Source organism: Desarmillaria tabescens (assembly GCF_030435595.1).
Source record: "Desarmillaria tabescens strain CCBAS 213 chromosome Unknown EV420scaffold_34, whole genome shotgun sequence".
In the NCBI taxonomy this organism is placed as follows: Eukaryota; Fungi; Basidiomycota; class Agaricomycetes; order Agaricales; family Physalacriaceae; genus Desarmillaria; species Desarmillaria tabescens.
Window position 1 is genome coordinate 342,424 of NW_026848333.1, and position 18,657 is coordinate 361,080.

At 47.4% G+C, this 18,657-nt stretch overlaps 8 protein-coding genes across 8 annotated transcripts; 7 read left to right on the forward strand and 1 right to left on the reverse strand.

Moving 5' to 3' along the window:
* Positions 1-736: 736 nt before the first annotated feature.
* EV420DRAFT_1274538 (uncharacterized protein) lies at positions 737-1,593 on the forward strand (the record flags this gene model as incomplete). Its single annotated transcript, XM_060467846.1, has 4 exons — positions 737-1,013; positions 1,060-1,314; positions 1,363-1,458; positions 1,493-1,593. 4 exons carry the CDS (start codon positions 737-739, stop codon positions 1,591-1,593), a joined length of 729 nt encoding a protein of 242 aa, XP_060327567.1.
* A 130-nt stretch (positions 1,594-1,723) lies between these two features.
* EV420DRAFT_728492 (uncharacterized protein) lies at positions 1,724-2,498 on the forward strand. The gene is made up of 2 exons (XM_060483241.1): positions 1,724-2,343; positions 2,392-2,498. Exons 1-2 carry the CDS (start codon positions 1,942-1,944, stop codon positions 2,431-2,433), a joined length of 444 nt encoding a protein of 147 aa, XP_060327568.1. The 5' UTR covers positions 1,724-1,941; the 3' UTR covers positions 2,434-2,498.
* Positions 2,499-2,624: 126 nt separating this feature from the next.
* EV420DRAFT_1621879 (uncharacterized protein) lies at positions 2,625-4,006 on the forward strand (the record flags this gene model as incomplete). Its single annotated transcript, XM_060475747.1, has 5 exons — positions 2,625-2,796; positions 2,848-2,993; positions 3,054-3,376; positions 3,487-3,851; positions 3,903-4,006. The coding sequence occupies 5 exons, from the start codon at positions 2,625-2,627 to the stop codon at positions 4,004-4,006; spliced, it is 1,110 nt and encodes a 369-aa protein (XP_060327569.1).
* Positions 4,007-4,685: 679 nt separating this feature from the next.
* Positions 4,686-5,573, forward strand: EV420DRAFT_1274491 (ankyrin repeat-containing domain protein; the record flags this gene model as incomplete). Its single annotated transcript, XM_060467842.1, has 1 exon — positions 4,686-5,573. One exon carries the CDS (start codon positions 4,686-4,688, stop codon positions 5,571-5,573), a length of 888 nt encoding a protein of 295 aa, XP_060327570.1.
* Positions 5,574-6,114: 541 nt separating this feature from the next.
* EV420DRAFT_1646307 (cytochrome P450) lies at positions 6,115-8,108 on the forward strand (the record flags this gene model as incomplete). The annotated part of the gene is made up of 10 exons (XM_060477888.1): positions 6,115-6,232; positions 6,282-6,382; positions 6,435-6,642; positions 7,253-7,307; positions 7,366-7,525; positions 7,582-7,748; positions 7,799-7,900; positions 7,952-7,962; positions 8,019-8,043; positions 8,099-8,108. The coding sequence occupies 10 exons, from the start codon at positions 6,115-6,117 to the stop codon at positions 8,106-8,108; spliced, it is 957 nt and encodes a 318-aa protein (XP_060327571.1).
* An 892-nt stretch (positions 8,109-9,000) lies between these two features.
* Positions 9,001-11,426, forward strand: EV420DRAFT_1561615 (cytochrome P450). The gene is made up of 13 exons (XM_060473870.1): positions 9,001-9,275; positions 9,325-9,425; positions 9,478-9,711; positions 9,775-9,871; positions 9,925-9,997; positions 10,054-10,268; positions 10,320-10,374; positions 10,423-10,582; positions 10,631-10,797; positions 10,848-10,949; positions 10,999-11,009; positions 11,056-11,080; positions 11,137-11,426. Exons 1-13 carry the CDS (start codon positions 9,152-9,154, stop codon positions 11,318-11,320), a joined length of 1,548 nt encoding a protein of 515 aa, XP_060327572.1. The 5' UTR covers positions 9,001-9,151; the 3' UTR covers positions 11,321-11,426.
* A 725-nt stretch (positions 11,427-12,151) lies between these two features.
* Positions 12,152-14,280, forward strand: EV420DRAFT_1646309 (cytochrome P450; the record flags this gene model as incomplete). Its single annotated transcript, XM_060477889.1, has 13 exons — positions 12,152-12,206; positions 12,263-12,363; positions 12,416-12,649; positions 12,707-12,803; positions 12,851-12,923; positions 12,985-13,199; positions 13,259-13,313; positions 13,362-13,527; positions 13,575-13,741; positions 13,797-13,898; positions 13,953-13,963; positions 14,022-14,046; positions 14,097-14,280. The coding sequence occupies 13 exons, from the start codon at positions 12,152-12,154 to the stop codon at positions 14,278-14,280; spliced, it is 1,485 nt and encodes a 494-aa protein (XP_060327573.1).
* A 212-nt stretch (positions 14,281-14,492) lies between these two features.
* EV420DRAFT_1646310 (cytochrome P450) lies at positions 14,493-17,429 on the reverse strand (the record flags this gene model as incomplete). Its single annotated transcript, XM_060477890.1, has 14 exons — positions 14,493-14,664; positions 14,722-14,733; positions 14,788-14,812; positions 14,872-14,882; positions 14,942-15,037; positions 15,089-15,255; positions 15,316-15,472; positions 15,537-15,591; positions 15,644-15,858; positions 15,911-15,983; positions 16,037-16,133; positions 16,184-16,417; positions 16,477-16,577; positions 17,330-17,429. 14 exons carry the CDS (start codon positions 17,427-17,429, stop codon positions 14,493-14,495), a joined length of 1,515 nt encoding a protein of 504 aa, XP_060327574.1.
* Between the last annotated feature and the right edge of the window lie 1,228 nt (positions 17,430-18,657).

The window sequence follows — 18,657 nt, forward strand, 5'->3', positions numbered from 1 at the left end:
AAATAGACATGTGGTAAGGTCAAGGTAAGTTCTTCTAGGCATCGTTTTAGGTGAGTGTTGAGTGAGTGTTGAAAATTCATGAGAAGATAATACCACTGCATTCTGCAAGACGATGTGCGTTTGCTTTTGCTATGGACGCAATGGATTACAGCGTACCTCAAGCAGGAAGCGTTGAACGCGGAAGGTAAAGCATATCGTAATCGCATTGAGGAAGAAGGTGCCAATTCTCGTTTCATCACATTAACAGTGACAGACTGTGACAGACGAAATGAAGGCGCTTGGCTGAGCTTGAGGAAAACTGAGTGGCCTCGAAGAACGGAGTGCCATCGCGGTGGTGGCGTTCCTGTGTTAATGTCACAATTATTCAGAGCCCGAGATCGCGGCCTGAAATCGCACTACAAGCTCGCCTTTACCGTATTGGTGGACGTAGTGTAGCGTTTGTCTAATGCGAGAGAATACGGGGCACGTCACCTGCGTTTATCTCCTCCCCCGCCTCCTCTCCAATATCTTCCTCAATGGCACTGTAATCACAGTCTCGTCACAATACTGCAAACGACACGCATAGAGTCGTTGCTCGTGTGCGCTGTGCACTAACCCATGAAAATGAAATTCAACGTTCTGCAGAAATATTTTGGAAATATCGACGGAAAACGCAATATTGAGGTTCGGATTATTTATTTATTTATTTTACTTCTTTCCACACAACCACCGCGACTACGTACACGAATTATAACCGATGTCAGAACCTGGTCCGTCCGCGTCGAGCAGTACTAGTCGTGGCAGAGGTCGGGGAAAATCACGAGGTGGCTTAGGAAAATATTTTCGAGCTCGTGGCCGAGGTCGCGGATACGGTCGGCCAGCAGAATTCCACCAACGACTGGTCCTAGAGGGCGAGGCACTGGTCGAAGAGGATGATGAAGAAAGGGCCGAGAGAGAGCGCAAGTTTTCGAAGAGACATTTGGGAACCAATGCAGACAGATATGCTGAACCGGAGCCAGAGTTCGATTCCGACGGTGTGTCGCCTCAGATAACTTTGATTCGCGTCCTGATTTTCGTTAGGCGAACCAATAGTCGAACCAGAGGTAGACTTATCATCATTCCTGGGGCGACAAAGGTTGTCCGACAATCCAGAGTCGGCGCTGCAAGCGACATCGTCTGGCGATGATGAGGATGTAGATCATTCTCTGGCGCATATATCCTCCCGTGGCATAGGTTCGGAGGCACCGACACGCAAAGGAAAAGTCGAGCAGATCGCATGGGACGACGAGCTTGACGAACTGTCAAGGGAGAAGGCGGTTGCTGACGCTAATCGAGGTTCGGTTTCCCTTTACTGTTGCTATACATTCACTCAGCCTTATTTAGATCTCAAATCTCGTTTTCGTGCAAAATCAGAACGGCTGCGAAAGAAGCCCATTGCTCCCACTGCTCGAGAACGAAAGCAAGGCAGGTCAGAGAATTGTATCATTGGCTGTGGGCTAACACTTTGCAGAAGCGTCCTATGTTAATGCCCCAGCATTACCTCTGGCGGAAGGTGCTACACCCAAGGACCCGAAAGCCGATATGGAAGATTTTCTTGATGACCTTTTAGGCTGACTGTGGCCTGTTGGGAGAGAGGAAGCACACTGGCATAGGGCTAGATGATTTTATATGGTACACCGACGAGAGCTCGAACAGCGTTCTAGAGCTGAGTCCCACCACTTTCCTAGCGAGTCACCCCCCGTATGTCATCACGTCATTCAAGTCGTATCACAACACTGAACATTATCATAGGTTCATGTAGCTCATGATTCTCCCCCAAGTTGAAATTTTGAGGATGTATCTACCGGTGTTTCGACTTCAACTTATTCAACCCGGCAATAGTTGCATGTGGCCGTGGAAATTTGTTTGACCCTGGGTCGGCCCTGAGCTCAACCTTGGCAACCTTGCTTTTTCCTGTCACGCATGGATGCTGTGGGTCTCGCGTCGGCGATTGTCAGCTTGGTGGAACTTACGCACATCATTGTCAAGTATCTCAAAGATGTGAAAGAGGCGCCCAAAGAACGCGATGAGCTTTCCAAGGAGCTGTCGAATCTCACAATCTATCTGACGACGGTGAATCAGCTCACCCAGGCGACGGCAGTAGATGACCCCTGGCTCGTTACAGTGCGAAGGCTGTCGGATACTTTTGCCCAACTGGGTGTGTTCCTCAGTGATCTCAAGAAAAAGTTGGAGCCTGCGTCGGACAGTATGGGAAAGATGAAGCAGAGACTGCGGTGGAAATTCAGTAAAGAGAGTGTGGAGGATACTCTGAAGAAGATAGAGAGGATCAAGTCCTTGGTCATTATCCGTACAGCACGATCATACGTGAGTTCCTTCGTACTTTTGCTAGCTCATACTGAGTATGATACACAGGAATTTATCTCGTGCAATCAACGAAATGTTGGCTACGGTTGACTCGAAGGTTGACGGTCTCGGACAGTACGAAGCGCATCAAATATGACGTAAGCCGCATAGACAGAGGCATTGTAAAAATGGGTGGCCAGGTAACACGTATGAATGATGGGATATCACAAATGCAGAAGGTTCAGGATGGTGCGCACATTTCCTTTCATCCGCGACCTGTTATTGATGACTAGACAGATGAAATGCTTTTGCGTGTAGCCGCTTGGTTCAGCCCGTTAAATTTCAAGTCCGTGCAAGCTGAGAAGCTGAACCAGCGAGTGGGTGACACTGGGCGATGGTTCCTCGAGTGCCAGCAGATCCAGGAGTGGATACATGGTTCTGCAGAGTCAGCTTGCTTGTGGTGTCCCGGAAACCGTGAGTGATTTCGATCAATGTCTATTGCTTCGTTGAATTAAAATTCTTTAGCGGGCGTCGGAAAGACTATTTTGGCCTCCATCATTACCGACCATTTGCGGACACTAGCCAACCAGGAGAAGATACTTGTCTTGAACATCTTCTGTGATTATCAGTCTGCAGTATCTCAAACCGTAGCCGCCCTTCTCTGCAGCCTCGTGAAGTAATTGGTTCAAGATACCGGTCTTTCGGTCCCAATCACTTCGCTTTATAAGCAGTGTCTTCGTGACCAAACACGACCTTCCCTTGACGATCTTCACAAAATTCTTTCACAAGAGTTCAAATTGCTTCACCGCGTATATATTGTTCTCGACGCACTGGACGAGTTCACTGATAATTATGGAGGGCGAGAAGAACTGATTGATATGATCCAGTCGTTAGGCGGCAATATACATCTCCTTGTGACGTCGAGAGACATCGCCACGATAGGAACGCTGTTCGAGGAAGATACAAGGTTCGATATCCGAGCTGCCGATAAAGATATCGATGCGTATATCGCGAACAAGCTCGCACGTGGCCGTCTTGCCCGCCACATCAGGGGGTGAGAAGATTTGCGTGAGGCAATACACGCTGGAGTAGCAGAGAAGGCTAAGGGCATGTGGGTTACTCGTGCAATCGTACTTGTTACGCCTACTGAACGACTTTCTGTAGGTTCCTTCTGGCAGGCTTGCACATGGATTTACTTGCTCAGACAACCAATCCAAAAATACTTCGCGAAGCCCTCGTTAAACTGCCAGAAACTATGACGAGCGCGTACGACAAGACATTGGCGAGAGTCGATAGTCAAGGCATGTATGATAGAGACCTTGCATATCGCGTATACAGCTGGGTAGCATTTGCTACGCGCCCTTTGACGGTGTTGGAGCTGCGGTATGCCTTGGCTGTGGAACCGGGTACAAAAGCCCTTGATCCGGATAACCTCTTTGATGATGACTTTCTGGGAAGTGTCTATGCTGGACTTGTGATCACAGAAAGCGCGTTTGGCCAGGAGAAAGGACCTGTAATGAGGTTTGTACGTAAGTGACAACTTTCTGGTTCTTCTGCGTTTGCTGAAGATGAATCACTAGATTATACCACACAGGAATACTTCGCCTCTAGACGGGGCGAGCTTTTCCCCTATATTCAAGAAACCATCACACGTGCCTGCCTGACGTATTTGTCGTTCGACTAGCCTGGTACCCGGGGCGGGGGTCCATAGAGGAACCCCCCAATCTCGCTGATTTTCCAACTCCGAAATAATGCCGGCGACAAGCCGGCACGTGCTCCGCGTGCCTCTAAACGCGACGCGTCGCCAAATCATCTTTACACCGCTATTCCACCTGTTTCAGGCGCTCCATGAGGTCATTATTACTCTAGTTACATAGCATAGTGAAACGGAAGCACTAATGGACAAATAATCAACAGCATCATCCTCTTTGAGCCATATAGAAAGTTTTCTTCAGTTAAATGACATCTGATACTATACCACCCCTCCATAGTTAAATATTACATGGTATTCAATGTTCTAATCAATGCTTAATGCTGGGGTATGACGGTGCAAAGTTCTAAGTCCTGAAATTTAGTGATGTGTCATCATGGATTAGTGAGCCGAAAAACCGGATCACGTCTGAGTTTGAAATCCGTTGAGATTTGAGGGTTCCTCTATGGACCCCCGCCCCGGGTACCAGGCTTTATATACAGATACGAGTTCCGCGAGTATATAATAAAGACGGCTTGCCAGGCTATCGTTCGACATCTTTGCCCTTCCCGGTGCTTCGGAGGACGTCAGAAAACGGCCTGAAAGCTTTCCTTTTCTTCACTACTCGTCCAGCAACTGGGGCTACCATGCGAGTGGATCCGTCCAATGTTCTATGGAAGATGATATCATTACCTTTTTGGGCGTAGAGCACCACAGACGTGTCGCGGGGAGATTCACAAAGATATACGGAGGGACGCGGCCTTTTGCTCCTTCTCCCATTCTGTTTGCTGCGTATTATGGCTTGGCGCAAGTCATGAAGGTTCTTCTGAATCAAGGCGCTGATCTGCGCAAAGACCTACCGTTGGGGGTGGCTGCACAAGAAGGACACCTCGAGATGGTGAAGCTGCTATTGTCGCGAGACGATGTCGATGACAATCAGGCTGATCCGGAAAGGAGATATCGTACGCCTCCCATGGAAGCAGCGCGCAATGGTCATCCAGAGGTTGTCAGGGCACTTCTGGAGTGTGGTCGCATGGAATCGCTGAATACTGCCTGTGAAAACGGTGCTTCAGCGCTATTCTGGGCCGTCTGGGGTGGCCATTCAGGAGTGGTCAGGATCCTCCTTGCACAGCCGGGAATCAAGGTAACTACGTGGGATGAAAGCTACGAGTCCCCGCTTATGGTCGCTGCAGGTAGAGGTCATAGCGAGATTGTCAGGATGTTTCTAGAGCAGGAAGATATCAATCTGGATGCACCCTCGTTTATAACACCACAAACGGCCTTGCGGTATGCTGCAGATACTGGGCACGAGCAAATCGTGAAGATGTTGTTGAAGACAGGCAGGGTGGACGTCAACGGCAAAGATCGGTATGGATTCACAGCCCTTGCTGGAGCCGCCAAAGAAGGACAAATCCAGGCCGTCAAAGTGTTGTTGGAGCACCCTGACATAGATACTATAGCAAAGGATGGCAGGAATGCATACGATCTTGCAGTTGAAAATGGACATCACGAGATCGTGAGTCTTCTTGCAACGTGCGGAGACGTAAATTACGCAAAATGAGATTGATTACACCATCTCTTGTTCCACTGTTAGCTGGTATCAGTGAGGTTACCCCGCATTTTTGTCACTAGCGCATTGATGAACACTTATCAGGTCTTGATACACTTTACAGCGAAAAAGATACTGCTTAAACTCGGAGTTAATGTTTCTTTCAGGCGTTCCTTCGCCAGGAAGGTCTTAGTTCGATCGTTTCGAAGGTTCTCCCACTGAAATTGAATTGTGGCATGCGTCGCGTATAGCTGCGCCAGCGGAGGTGCCAGTCAATGTTTTATTCTGTTCGAGTCTTTGGTTGTTCTGTCAACTGCTATAGAATGAGCATCTTCGCCACCGTACGCCAGGAAAATCTCAGTAAAGTTAGTGATCTTTAAGCGCGATTACCGCTAAGACATGTGTCATATTGCTTATTCGCTACACTTCTGTTTAGGAGCACCTAATAACACCTACTTCCTTCCATTGAGATCGATCCTGACTCCCAGCTTTTAACAGCGGCATAGGCATTATCATTCCAACAATACGACTCCACAGTTAACCTCCGCCAGCCATGGAGATTTTGACGATATTCATGGTCGCTGTTGTGTCCCTTTTCTTCCTGTTCAAATATCGCAAGCACAGGCCTATACAACAACTTCAAGGCCCTCCTCGCCCGTCTCTTTTACTAGGTATGCTTCCAAGGGAGAGAGAATTAGTATGCACTACATCATTTTCTAGGACATGAACTGGACTTACGAGCCCAGCCTACTGTCGGCGGGCTAGAGACGGCCTGGCAGAAAGCTTATGGGAATACGTTTCGTATCGGGGGATGTTTCGCCGTGAGGTTGATTTATTCTTAGATTATGCCATACTAACTGAAATTCTATGCAGCAAGATATTCTGATGACCTCCGACCCTAAAGCAATACAGCATATTCTTCGTAATTCTGGATACCAATATCCAAAAACAAAGGATGTTGCACACCTATGGGACATGGTGGTGGGAAAAGGCCTTGTCGCCGTCACAGGTCCAGTTCATCAACGTCAACGGAGGATACTCAGTCCAGCATTTTCGGCCAGTCAGCTGAAGGAGTATATGGGTGTGTTTCGGGCTACAGGGGCCAAGGTTGTTCCGCTTTATATATCAAAAGCGTTGCCCTCCTAATCCTTCACTAGATTTGTGAAAAATTCCATGAACTAATCGTTGAAGGCCCGCGAGAAATAAACGTGCTGGAGCGGACCAGTCATGCTACCTTGGACGTCATTGGTCTAAGTATTTTCCATATGCAGAGGCTGATACTTTCATTAACTCAAGGTTTCAGCATCTTTCAGATATCAGTTCGGTGCCCTAGACGGCGACTCGTCTGCGATGGCCAGCATATCAAAGTTGACATAGTGATTTCTTATTTCTAGCATCGCGTGATTCATCTCTGACGCTTGAACCAGCACTGCGCTCCTCCGACACCGTTAATAATACTTGCTCCGACGTTATGGCGGTTCCTACCGAACTGGATATTGTCTATCCTTGACAACTTGACAAAATACCGAGTAAAGAGAGTAGAATCATCCAGAAATACAGGAACGTATCAAAAGAGACTGCCGAGCAGTCGGTCAAGAATGTTTCTCGCAGCGATTCAAAGGATATTGTTTCTCTCCTGGGTCGGATACCTTCCTTGAAAATGTTCTGCTCATACTGAGGTGTATCTCTAGCCAACGCTTCTGACAACAAGCTGTTAGACGAGGATGAAGTGCTATCGCAACTTGCGTATGGGAAATTCCCTGAATGCGAAGCAGCTTCTATTTGTTTACTATTTACCATTTAGGACGTTTACCCTTGGCGGAGAAGACACCACAGCAGCTACAGTGGCCTGGACGCTCTACGAGCTCAGTCGACAACCTGATTATCAAGCTCGCGTAAGAGAAGAACTTCGGAAAGGGCCCGGCGACTACGATTCCACGCCGTTACTCAATGCCGCCATCAATGTACTTGTTCTTTTTCTCTCACCTTAATTGCGATGCAATACTCATCAATCTTTTAGGAGTCGCTCCGTCTACATCCCATCGTCTACACATTCTCGCGGTACGCAGCACAGGACGACGCTATACCGTTGAGCAATCCGATCCATACTCGAACCGGAGAAACGTGGAACGAAATTCCTGTGAAAAAGGGACAGATGGTTATGATTTCTGCTTACACTTATAATCGGTACCCAGCCTTATTCGTTTCCTCCAAGTTTATTTAACAGTCACTTATAGGCTTTCGAGTGTATGGGGAGATAGCCCGGATGACTGGATACCAGAACGGTTCTTTGCTCCGGAGGCGAAAGACAGAATTTCGGTTGGGCTTCATGCAAATTTGTGAGATGCTCTCCCAAAATCTCGGCTGGTGTGCTGACGCTACTAATCCAGGCTAAAATTCAGTGAGCCTGCCTCCATATCATTCTTGCTATACATGTCTTATTAGAGTTCATATTAGGCGATGGTGTCCACGGCTGCATCGGGTACGTCTCTGTTTTCTCGCTTTCCCATAACTCCTCTAATATTCAAACATCCTAGCTGGAAATAGGGTTTACTCGAATCCCAAGCGATCCTGGCTGAGATGCTGAAATTATTTGAATTTATCGACTCCGGAGCGGAAATTATCAATGGAATAGCACTCATAAGTTTGGCGCCCCTCCTCAAAGGAAGAAAGGAGGAGGGAGTGAAAATTCCTGTGGTGATTAAGGCATTGAGTTCAAATTAAAATTCGCCTTTAGATGTCAGGCCTTCAGGTTAAGCGTCGTAAGAAAATACTTTCTACTTAATCTCAACAAACTGGCGTTGAACTGGCGTGATCATCGTTGACGAAGGCGACGAAAGTGCGTGTCGCTTGAGCGGCAAAGTCCGATATCGCGGCCCGGTGAAACCGTTCTTCGGGGGCTGCTCGGAAACCCCGGTACAACCTCTTCGTCATTGTAGTCTACTGTGCGTCTTTCTGCGAGAGGCTAAGTATGGAAGAAACGTCTTCTGAATCCTCTATATAATACTGTTCGCCTTGAACTCGCGTATGACTGAAGAGCTTTCCCCCTAAGGCAGCCCATTCATCGATTCGACCGGACAACTGAGAAGTTGTTGTCTTCTGGACTGTGGTTGTCTTGTTCGACGAAATGTGCCGGAGGTCTGGGGTATGGCATTGACGCATAACGGCAATGGTGTATCATATATCAGGTATCAATCCTTCTATTCTACAAACCAGTGAACCGCACTGATTTCAGCACTTCTACTCAGAAATAGGTTCGGATATCAGCGGGCATTCGTTCGCCTCAACATTCTCGCGTCCGATTTTCAGGATATCCGCCTCGTCGATTTGAGCTAGATGCTACTAACCACCCTGGTCCCATTTTCATTCAACATTAACTTGTGGCGAACTAGCCGGGCATCCTGCTCAAAACCATCCCAATCTACGACTCGTGAGTGGCGCCTACGTACTTACTACGAGATCGATGTTCTTATCAGAAGTGCATCACGTGGAAGGACCAGGGTGAAGTTTGAACGTACTTGCTTATATTGAACTGTGGCCTCGAATCCCATTGCAAATAATCTGAAAGCACCAACAAAATCACTATTACGATGATGGACATCCAGACGATACTTGTGATCATCGTTCTATCCCTTTTCTTCTTTTTCAGATATCGCAAACACAGGCGGCCTATACAGCAAATTCGAGGCCCTCCTTGTCCGTCTCTTTTACTAGGTATGCTTCCAAGGGAGAGAGAATTAGTATGCGCTACATCATTTTCTAGGACATGAACTGGACTTACGAGCCCAGCCTACTGTCGGCGGGCTAGAGACGGCCTGGCAGAAAGCTTATGGGAATACGTTTCGTATCGGGGGATGTTTCGCCGTGAGGTTGATTTATTCTTAGATTATGCCATACTAACTGAAATTCTATGCAGCAAGATATTCTGATGACCTCCGACCCTAAAGCAATACAGCATATTCTTCGTAATTCTGGATACCGATATCCGAAAACAAAGGATGTTGTACACATATGGGACATGGTGGTGGGAAAAGGCCTTGTCGCCGTCACAGGCTCGGTTCATCAACATCAGCGGAAGCTCCTTAGTCCAGCGTTTTCATCGAGTCAGCTGAAGGTGTATCTGGGCGTGTTCCACGCTACCGGGGTCAAGGTCGGTTCGCCATTTGCGCTAGGAATCTTACTTATGACTTCCATCGCACTTTATGATTATCAGCTTTGTGGGAAGTTGAATGAGCTTGTCACCCAAGGCCCGAAGGAAGTGAACTTGTTGGAATGGACCATTCATGCTGCCTTGGACATTGTTGGTCTAAGTCGGTTCTCCGTATTTGCATCTTAGACGATATAGTTCGCTTACGCTCTTTAGCATCTTTCAAATGTCAATTCGGCGCTCTGGACGGCGGGTCATCTGAAATGGCAGACATATCCCAAATGTTATTGTATGGTTTTATCATACCACTGTTTTGTGTGTTCTGATTCCGATTCCTGATATTAGCACTGCGGTATCGAAAATCCGGCTAGCCCCCCTCGCAATCCTTGTTCCTGCTCTCTGGCGATTTCTCCCAGAAAAAATACTGACAATTCTTGATAAAGTACCGAACAAGGAAAGTGAAATCCTTCGAACTTTCAGAAGAGTGGCCAAAGAAACTGCACGTCAAACAATCAAAAATGTTGCTCGCGATAATTCAAGGGACATCGTGACTCTCCTCGGTTGGTATCTCCTCACTAAATTTAAATTTATTATTGAAACATCTGCTCTAGCTAAGGCTTCCGACGAAAAGTTCATGGATGAGGATGAAATACTGTCGCAGTTGGCGTATCAATATCCCTGCAATCTGCCAATTAGTTGCTTACTGTCCTGTAGGACATTCACTCTCGGTGGAGAGGACACCACGGCTGCGACGATAGCCTGGACACTCTACGAGCTAAGCAAGCGGCCTGATTACCAAGCTCGTGTGAGAGAAGAACTTCAGAAAGGGCCCGCCGAGTACGAATCCACACCGCTGCTCAATGCCGCCATTAATGTACTGTCTTATACCCTCAACTTCAATCTGATATTCATACCTTGATAGGAAACCCTTCGTCTACATCCCATTGTCTACACATTCTCGCGATATGCAGCAGAGGATGACGCTATTCCCTTGAGCGAGCCAGTCCGGACTCGGACCGGAGAGACGTGGAACGAGATCCCCGTGGAGAAGGGTCAGATGGTGATGATCTCGGCTTATACATACAATCGGTACTTCACCTCCTCCGTTGTTCCATCCAAGCTTGTACTGATGGTTGCAGACTTTCAAGCGTATGGGGTGATAACGCGGACAACTGGGTACCAGAGAGGTTCTTTCACTTGGAAGGAAAAAACAGAATATCTGTTGGCCTCCACGCAAATTTGTGAGTCTCTCTGTGTCCCAATCTTGACGTATGTACCGATAGACACTAGGGTTAACTTTAGTGAGTCCTGCTTCTCTCATCTGCGTTGTATCTCATGTCGGATCAGGTGATGGTGTCCACGGATGTATCGGGTGCGGTCCTTTCATTCTCTTCATTGACCTCTTCTGAACCGTAGACTCTTACCAAGATGGAAATACGGGTTGCTCGAAGTTCAAGCAATTTTGGTCGAACTTCTCAAATCGCTCGAGTTCCTCGATTCAGGCGCAGAGGTACTCAATGGCATAGCACTTATCAGTCTGATACCCGTCGTTAAAGGAAGGGAACAGGAGGGGGTTCAGGTTCCCGTGCTTGTCCGGGCGCTAAGCTCCTAGTATTAGTCAAGCTCCCGGTCTCTTTCAACACAGAGCTTAGTCGTATCCGTTTTGCAAGTATTAACGCACCTATGGGTAGTAATCTTCGAACGAGTAACTGGATTCTTGCGAGCTGCCGCCGGCCCGCCGGGTAAGCTTTATGCGTTCGCCCTGGAGGGAAATTTGCAATTGTCTTCATCTGTGTTCAAACTTCGAGTGTGATTGAAACTTCTTCATCCATTTCGAAAATGCTTAGAGGGATCTTTGGTGGCATGTTATTAGGTTACCGTTAAGGCACATCTACCTGCTAGAAAAGTCTAACGGACGACAACTGGACGTGACGGACTCGGACGAAAGCAATAATGTCATTTGAGTACTCGGTTGACTGTGCCCTTCCATTCCCTATAGTGGAGTAAAATTTCTGATCTCCTTCACTAGAGGTTACCGATAGTGATTCCACGATCAGGATTGTTAGTCTGTGCCAGCAAATCTAGCCAGCTTTTTTTGCGTGTACTACTGCTTTTCTACTCACCGTTGAATTGTTGAACTTCGGTCCATCGGTCAGACGACTTGAACCTTTGACTAATACAGCTGCGACCCGAATACCTTATGAGTCATGGCCTTCGGACCAGAGCTGCGAGAAGACTGAAAGAAAGTAATTTTTTACGTGTTCAATTTAATCCGTCTGAGAGTTCGAATTAGGATTTAACGTGTGGAGTGTCCACGAGTTACCCCCTCCCGACCTCACCCATCCCCCCACAACAGCAAAAGGCCGCTACGAACTTGACGATGGAGGCTCTGACCCTTCTTGCTATAGCTATTGTTTCCATTTTCTTTGTTTTTAAATTTCGCATGTCTGGAACTATCAGACACCTCCAAGGTCCTTCGCGTCCCTCTCTTCTACTAGGTTTGTCCAACAGTATGACACACACCTAAAATAACCCATACTACGTATTATAATAGGCCATGAATTAGAGCTGCGTGCGCAATCTACTGTCGGCGGCCTGGAGACGACCTGGCAGAAGATGTACGGGAACACGTTTCGCATTGGGGGATGTTTTGCAGTACAATCTATCTTCTGACCTCATGTTTCGTGCTAATCTTCGTTTGATGTAGAAAGACATCCTGATGACTTCGGACCCCAAAGCTATACAACACATCCTTCGTAACTCTGGGTATCGATACCCCAAAACGAAGGATGTTGCACACCTATGGGAGATGATGGTGGGAAAAGGACTTCTCGCGACTGCAGACTCGGTCCATCAACGTCAGCGGAAGATCCTCAATCCAGCATTTTCGTCGAGTCAATTGAGAGAGTACTTGGACGTGTTTCGAGCTACCGGGGTCAAAGTTAGCGTCTTGTTTGCTCAATGGAACATGTCGTTATTAATACAATTCACTTAATAGCTCCGCGGAAAGTTCCACGAACTCGTCAGTCAGGGCCCGAAGGAAATAAACCTATTGCAATGGACCAACCAGGCTGCGCTGGATATTGTTGGGCTAAGTAAATGTTCTCGAAATACAAGGTGATAATTCACTCATAACTTTTAGCATCTTTTAGATGCCACTTTGGTGCGCTTGACGGTAATTCATCTGAGATGGCTCATATATCCAAATCTACATTGTAAACTTTCCATCTTCTTCTATTCTACTCTACGTGATCTGTTTCTTATCCTCAATCTTAGCACTGCGCTCTCAAAAATTGCTCCAACGCCTCTTTTGATTCTCGTTCCTACTCTCTGGAGGTTCTTTCCGAATAGGATATTGTCCATCATCGATAAAGTACCCAGTGAACAGATTAAACTTCTACGCAAGTTCAGAAGTATAGCGAAGAAGACCGCGCGCCAGGCACTCACGAATATCCCCCGGGACGCTTCGAGGGATATCGTTAATCTTCTAGGTGTGTGATCCCCCCCCCCCGAGTCCGTTCTGTGTATCATTACTCAAGAGAGCCTTTAGCTATTGCGTCCGACGACATGCTTCTGGAGGAAGATGAGGTCCTATCACAGCTGGCGTACTAATTCTTCTAACACCTTGGGCGTTGTTACCAATGATTTTCTAGTAATTTCACTCTAGCCGGGGAGGACACTACTGCTGCTGCAATAGCTTGGACGCTCTATGAGCTGAGTCGTCGACCTGATTATCAAGCTCGTATCAGAGAAGAAATTCAGAAAGGGTCTCAGCCTGTCGATTATGATTCTACACCGCTATTGAATGCAGCCATCAATGTACTCGTGTTACTTCTCTCACAACTTGAGACTGATAAACCTGATAGGAATCCCTCCGTTTGCATCCGATCCTGCATACGATGTTGCGTTATACTAAAGACGACGATGTAATTCCATTGAACGAGCCAGTTCGTATTCTGACAGGGGAAGTGTGGAGCGAGATCCCCGTCAGAAAAGGACAAATGGTAATGGTTTCTGCTTATATGTACAACCGGTATGTATGATTTCCGCCGTTCAACACTGCCAAGGGTATCTAAGCGTGGCGACAGACTTTCCAGTGTGTGGGGAAACAACCCGGATGAATGGGAACCCGAGCGATTCCTTAGGGCGGAGGAGAAAGATAGGATTTCGGTTGGTCTCCACGCAAATTTGTGAGTCAATCTATATCCCGCGCCATAATATCTACTGACAAAAGATATGTTTAGGATAAATTTCAGTAAGTTTCCTTTCTCGCATAACGAATGCTCACTTTTTACTTGCTTTGAACATGCTAGGTGACGGTGTCTATGGCTGTATCGGGTACGTTTCTGGCTTCTCTGTTTGCTCTTAAAATTTGCCAAACTTTGCAGATGGAAATATGGGTTGCTGCAAGTCCAAGCCATCCTACTCGAGCTCCTCAAATCATTTGAATTCATCGACTCGGGGGCAGAGCTTTTTAATGGCATAGCAGCCATAAGTCTGATGCCCATCGTTAAAGGAAAAGAACAAGAGGGAGTTCAAGTTCCCGTCATTGTTCGGGCGTTGAGTCCCTAGCGTAATAACCGACTTTCTATTGTTCCGTTATCGAACTACATAACTGAAGTACAATTGCGCACGTGCAGTATACATCAATGTTAGATTATATAGACTTTTTTGAAGAGGGCGTAGCACTGTACCTCCTCCACAACCTAAAGGCATGCAAAATATCATGTACATGGTATCGTTCTTTTCGTGTAAGTGACGATGCTCCAGCGAAAGTGACAACATCAATATTTCGATGCCTTAACGATCACGGGCACTTGCATCCCTTCTTGTTCTCGTCCTTTGACGACGGGTATCAAACCCACAAAAGCACTCCCGTTGAGGATCTCAACCTCGGAATTGAGGAACTCGAATGACTTGAGAAGTTCCACTAGGATAACTTGCAGTTGGATCACTCTACCGACACCGTCGCGTCAGCATTGAAAGAATTTACTGAAAGTGGTCTGAACACACCCGTACTTCCATCTGTTATGGAATACAAGTTAGGATCTGAGAGAGGGAGTGAGAAAGAGAACGTACCCGATACATCCATGAACGCCGTCACCTGAGTTAGCAGTTAGACTGGACGAAACGTTGAAGCATATTCTAATGATGGTGACTCACTGAAGTTCAGGCTGTTAAAGCGCTTTTCAGTACGAAATACAATCAAGACTTGAGAATGAAACCAGCCTACAGATTCTCATGTAGACCAACCGAAACTGTGCTCCTTTCCTGAAGGAAACGCTCGGGGTTCCAGTGGTCAGGATCTTTTCCCCAAACACTGGAAAGCCTACCAAAAAAATGAATGAGCTTCGGAACTCAGCGGATACCTCAGGCTTACCGATTATACGTATATGCCGAAATCATCAGCATCTGTCCTTTCTCCACGGGGATCTCATTCAACGTCATTCCCGTTCGTGTAGTGATCGGATCACTCAATGGGATAACGTCGTTCTCAGCCGCATACCGCGAAAAAGTGAACATGAGAGGATGTAGACGCAGTGTTTCCTTATAGGCTCATGTGAGAATCTGTTTTTTTCGAAAGGAAGGAAAAGAAGGGACAGGTACGTTTATGGCGGCGTTAAGCAGAGGCATGGTCTCATAATCATCTAAGCGGATTATTTCTTCTCTAACACGAGCTTGATACTCGGGACACCGGCTGAGCTCGTAGAGCGTCCAAGAGATCGCAGATGCTACAGTGTCTTCAGCAGCTAGAGTGAACGTTCTGAAAGCAATAGGCAACGTGGAACCCATCAGAAAGCGTGAAGCCTAGGATAATCAGTTATTACGCCAGCTGGGAGAGGACCTCATCCTCGTCCAATAAATTCTTGTCAGATGCTTCGGCTGGTTGCATAGTAGTCAGTAGATTGTCAGATGCAGAGGAAGATATATGCACCCAGAAGGGTCGCAAGATCCCTCGAACCGTCACGGTGAGCGGTCTTGATCGTCTCGCGCGCGGTTCTTCTTGATATCGTTTTGAACTTCCGGAATATCTTGATTTCCGGAGTAGGTATCCTATCAAGGATGAATAACATCGATTTTGGGAGAAATCTCCAGAGAGCCGGAGCCAGGACTATAAGGGGAGTTGGCGGTATGCTGGAGAGGGTAGTACTGATATACCTATGTCAGAACAGCTCATGCGTAGAGGTCTGATCTAACTTACAATGAACGTCGAATCAAGTCTGCCATTTCCGACGAACTGCCGTCGAGGGCGCCAAATTTACATCCCAGAGAGGCTAATAGCAATGATGAGAAGAGATGTTTCTACCTACCGAGTCGACAGTTATACCTAGACCAATATTATCCAAAGCAGCACGACCGGTCAATTTCAGCATGTTAATTTCCGTCGGGCCTTGACTAACGAGTTCACGGATCTTCCCACAGAGCTGATTCAAAGTACATTGTCAGCAAACCATTGAGAGTGTGAACGACAAACCTCAATACCAGTGGCTTTGAATACGGTCGCGTACTTCTTTAACTGACCAGGTGAGAAAGCCGGACCGAGAATCCTTCGCTGGCGTTGGTGCGCAGAACCTCCAGCAGCTACGACGCTTCTTCCCACCGCCAGCTCCCACACGTGCACGATGTCCTTGGTTTTGGGGTACCGATACCCAGAATTTCGGAGGATATGTTGGATGGCTTTGGGGTCGGCGGTCATCAGGATGTCTTGCTACGGTACCGAGCCGAGGTCAGGGAATAAACTCAGAATCCAATCAAGGAAGCACTTACAGCGAAGCATCCGCCGATACGAAACGTGTTCCCGTATGCTTTCTGCCAGGTCGCCTCTAGGCCGCCAGCTGTGGATTGGGCACGTAGTTCGAATTCATGGCCTGGGTAGAGAGTTAATGTGTCGGAGAAGAATCACAAAGAAGAAAAACCTGCCTAGTAATATCGAGGGTCGCGGTGGGCCGCGAAGGTGCCGAATGGTCCTGATTCTCCCGAAGTACCGATAGGATACGACTAGAACGAAGAGAAGCAGTATGGCGATAGTATACATTGTCAAAGCAGCAGGGAGTTCGAGTGGTATTAGGATTGGCGTCTGCTGTGGAAGGCCAGATATTTATTCTCTTTGACATCCCTGGAAAGGAAACTGCCCAGAGTCCGTGTCAAGCGCGGACCTTGTTTTGGCGCGTAACCTCGCTGTTTCCTGTGCGAAGCCACGACGCTTCAATGTCGAGCGCTCTTTCTGGCATGCAAGTGTCTCAAGCCAGAGTCTGACATGAGGGGGTCTGGCCGCAATGACATTCGCATCCGAAGTCACCTCATTTCTTGGTTTTCCTGCTATGGGCAAATAAGCACAAGGTCATTGAATACCACCGCTAACTGCTCACACTTCCTCTAGAACAAAGAAAAAGTTATACAAACTGTTTGTTGCGCGATTCCTTACATCGATATCATGATGCTGATGCCAATTGAAAATATGAAAGAAGGCGGTCCGAAAAGTTGGCCGTAGACCAATGGTCTCACCTACGATATGAATGTTGTCCGCATGTGTGTGGTACCGTGCCGTTCAAAAATGAGAATGATCAAGAATTTGACGCTCACTTTTTTTTTTTGCCGAATGCCGTAAAGATTAAAATACAGACAGGAAGCGGACGATCCAACGCGTTCGAGGGGGATAAAAAGTCCTCCCAGGATCCCCATGGCTTCCATGCGACGGACGGATTTCCCATCTGGTTCATGGAAGTATGCATGTTGCACGCTGGTTCTTTCCATTTACATCCTTTGGATCAGAAGATGTATCAGATGGTACGGCTTGGAAATTTTCTACACGGCGGACCTTGGCTGAATTAAATAAATTTGCCCGTAAAGCCCGATCATCGGTAAATCCCGGATGACTATCCATCCTGATTCGGAGATCTTCGATAACTGCTTATCACTCGCCTCGCTCGCAATGTTTGTGTTGGACACGACCTCTCTGTGGCTTGCATCTGACTGTCTCGATGATATAAATGAAGAGATTGTAAAAGTCACCATCTTTTGACTGTCTATGGAACATAATCCTCGAGTCCTCGGTTTTCACCCTCGTCGGAAACTGTTAGTTCGTCGTACCATCTCACCACCATGGTTCCTGTACATCTCAAGGCTCTCACACGCCCTTTTCGTCTTCCCAGGTCCTTGCCATCGAAGTCCTGCACTGGGAGCAATGTTATTGCCCCATGATTCTACACGAGTGACGATTCTGCAACGTCACCGTAGAGGATGAAGTCCACGCCCTTCTTTCCTACACTGCTGTTCCAGGTTTGATTGGCTTCGCCATGTTTCTCGCCAACGCATGGCATTGTGGAAGCAGTTCGATCAGGAGGACCCTGCACCAGCAATGAGGAAGCTTGATGACATCTCGCCAGCTTATCGCTATCGTCCTTCCCATCTTCCCTGCTCTTCTTTTGTTCTTTACTATCCCTACTAACCGGTTCCGTATTGTATAGTGCATCGACATCTTTCAAATTTCTAATCCCCTTCTACTACCTTTGCCTCCTCACTCATCGCCGATCCTACACGATGCTGCTCGTCCTGTCCATCGTGGATCATGGGAATTTCTAGATGACAAGGACCGTCTGTGGGGGGGGGGCGCTTTTCCAGTCACCAGCGTTGGTGCCCGATTAGCACGCTGCACAATAATCAATACTCGTGACTCGATATCACGAGCTGGAGATATTTCTGAACTGTGCTGGATACACCCTTTCACGGTTCACCAAATCTGATGCACGCCCATAAACTAATCGAGCATACAAACAAAGAACGTTGGCGATAAGTGGGGCACTGCGGGAAGCTGTCCTGCGTGGTTTTAGCCTTCGCGGTGGGGTGGGCATGAAGAGAAAGACTGCGGCCAAGTTACCTGAAGGTTAGAGTCAGGGGTGCTCTACTTAATAAGACTGGGAAATGAATTCATTCTCTCGGAACCAGTTG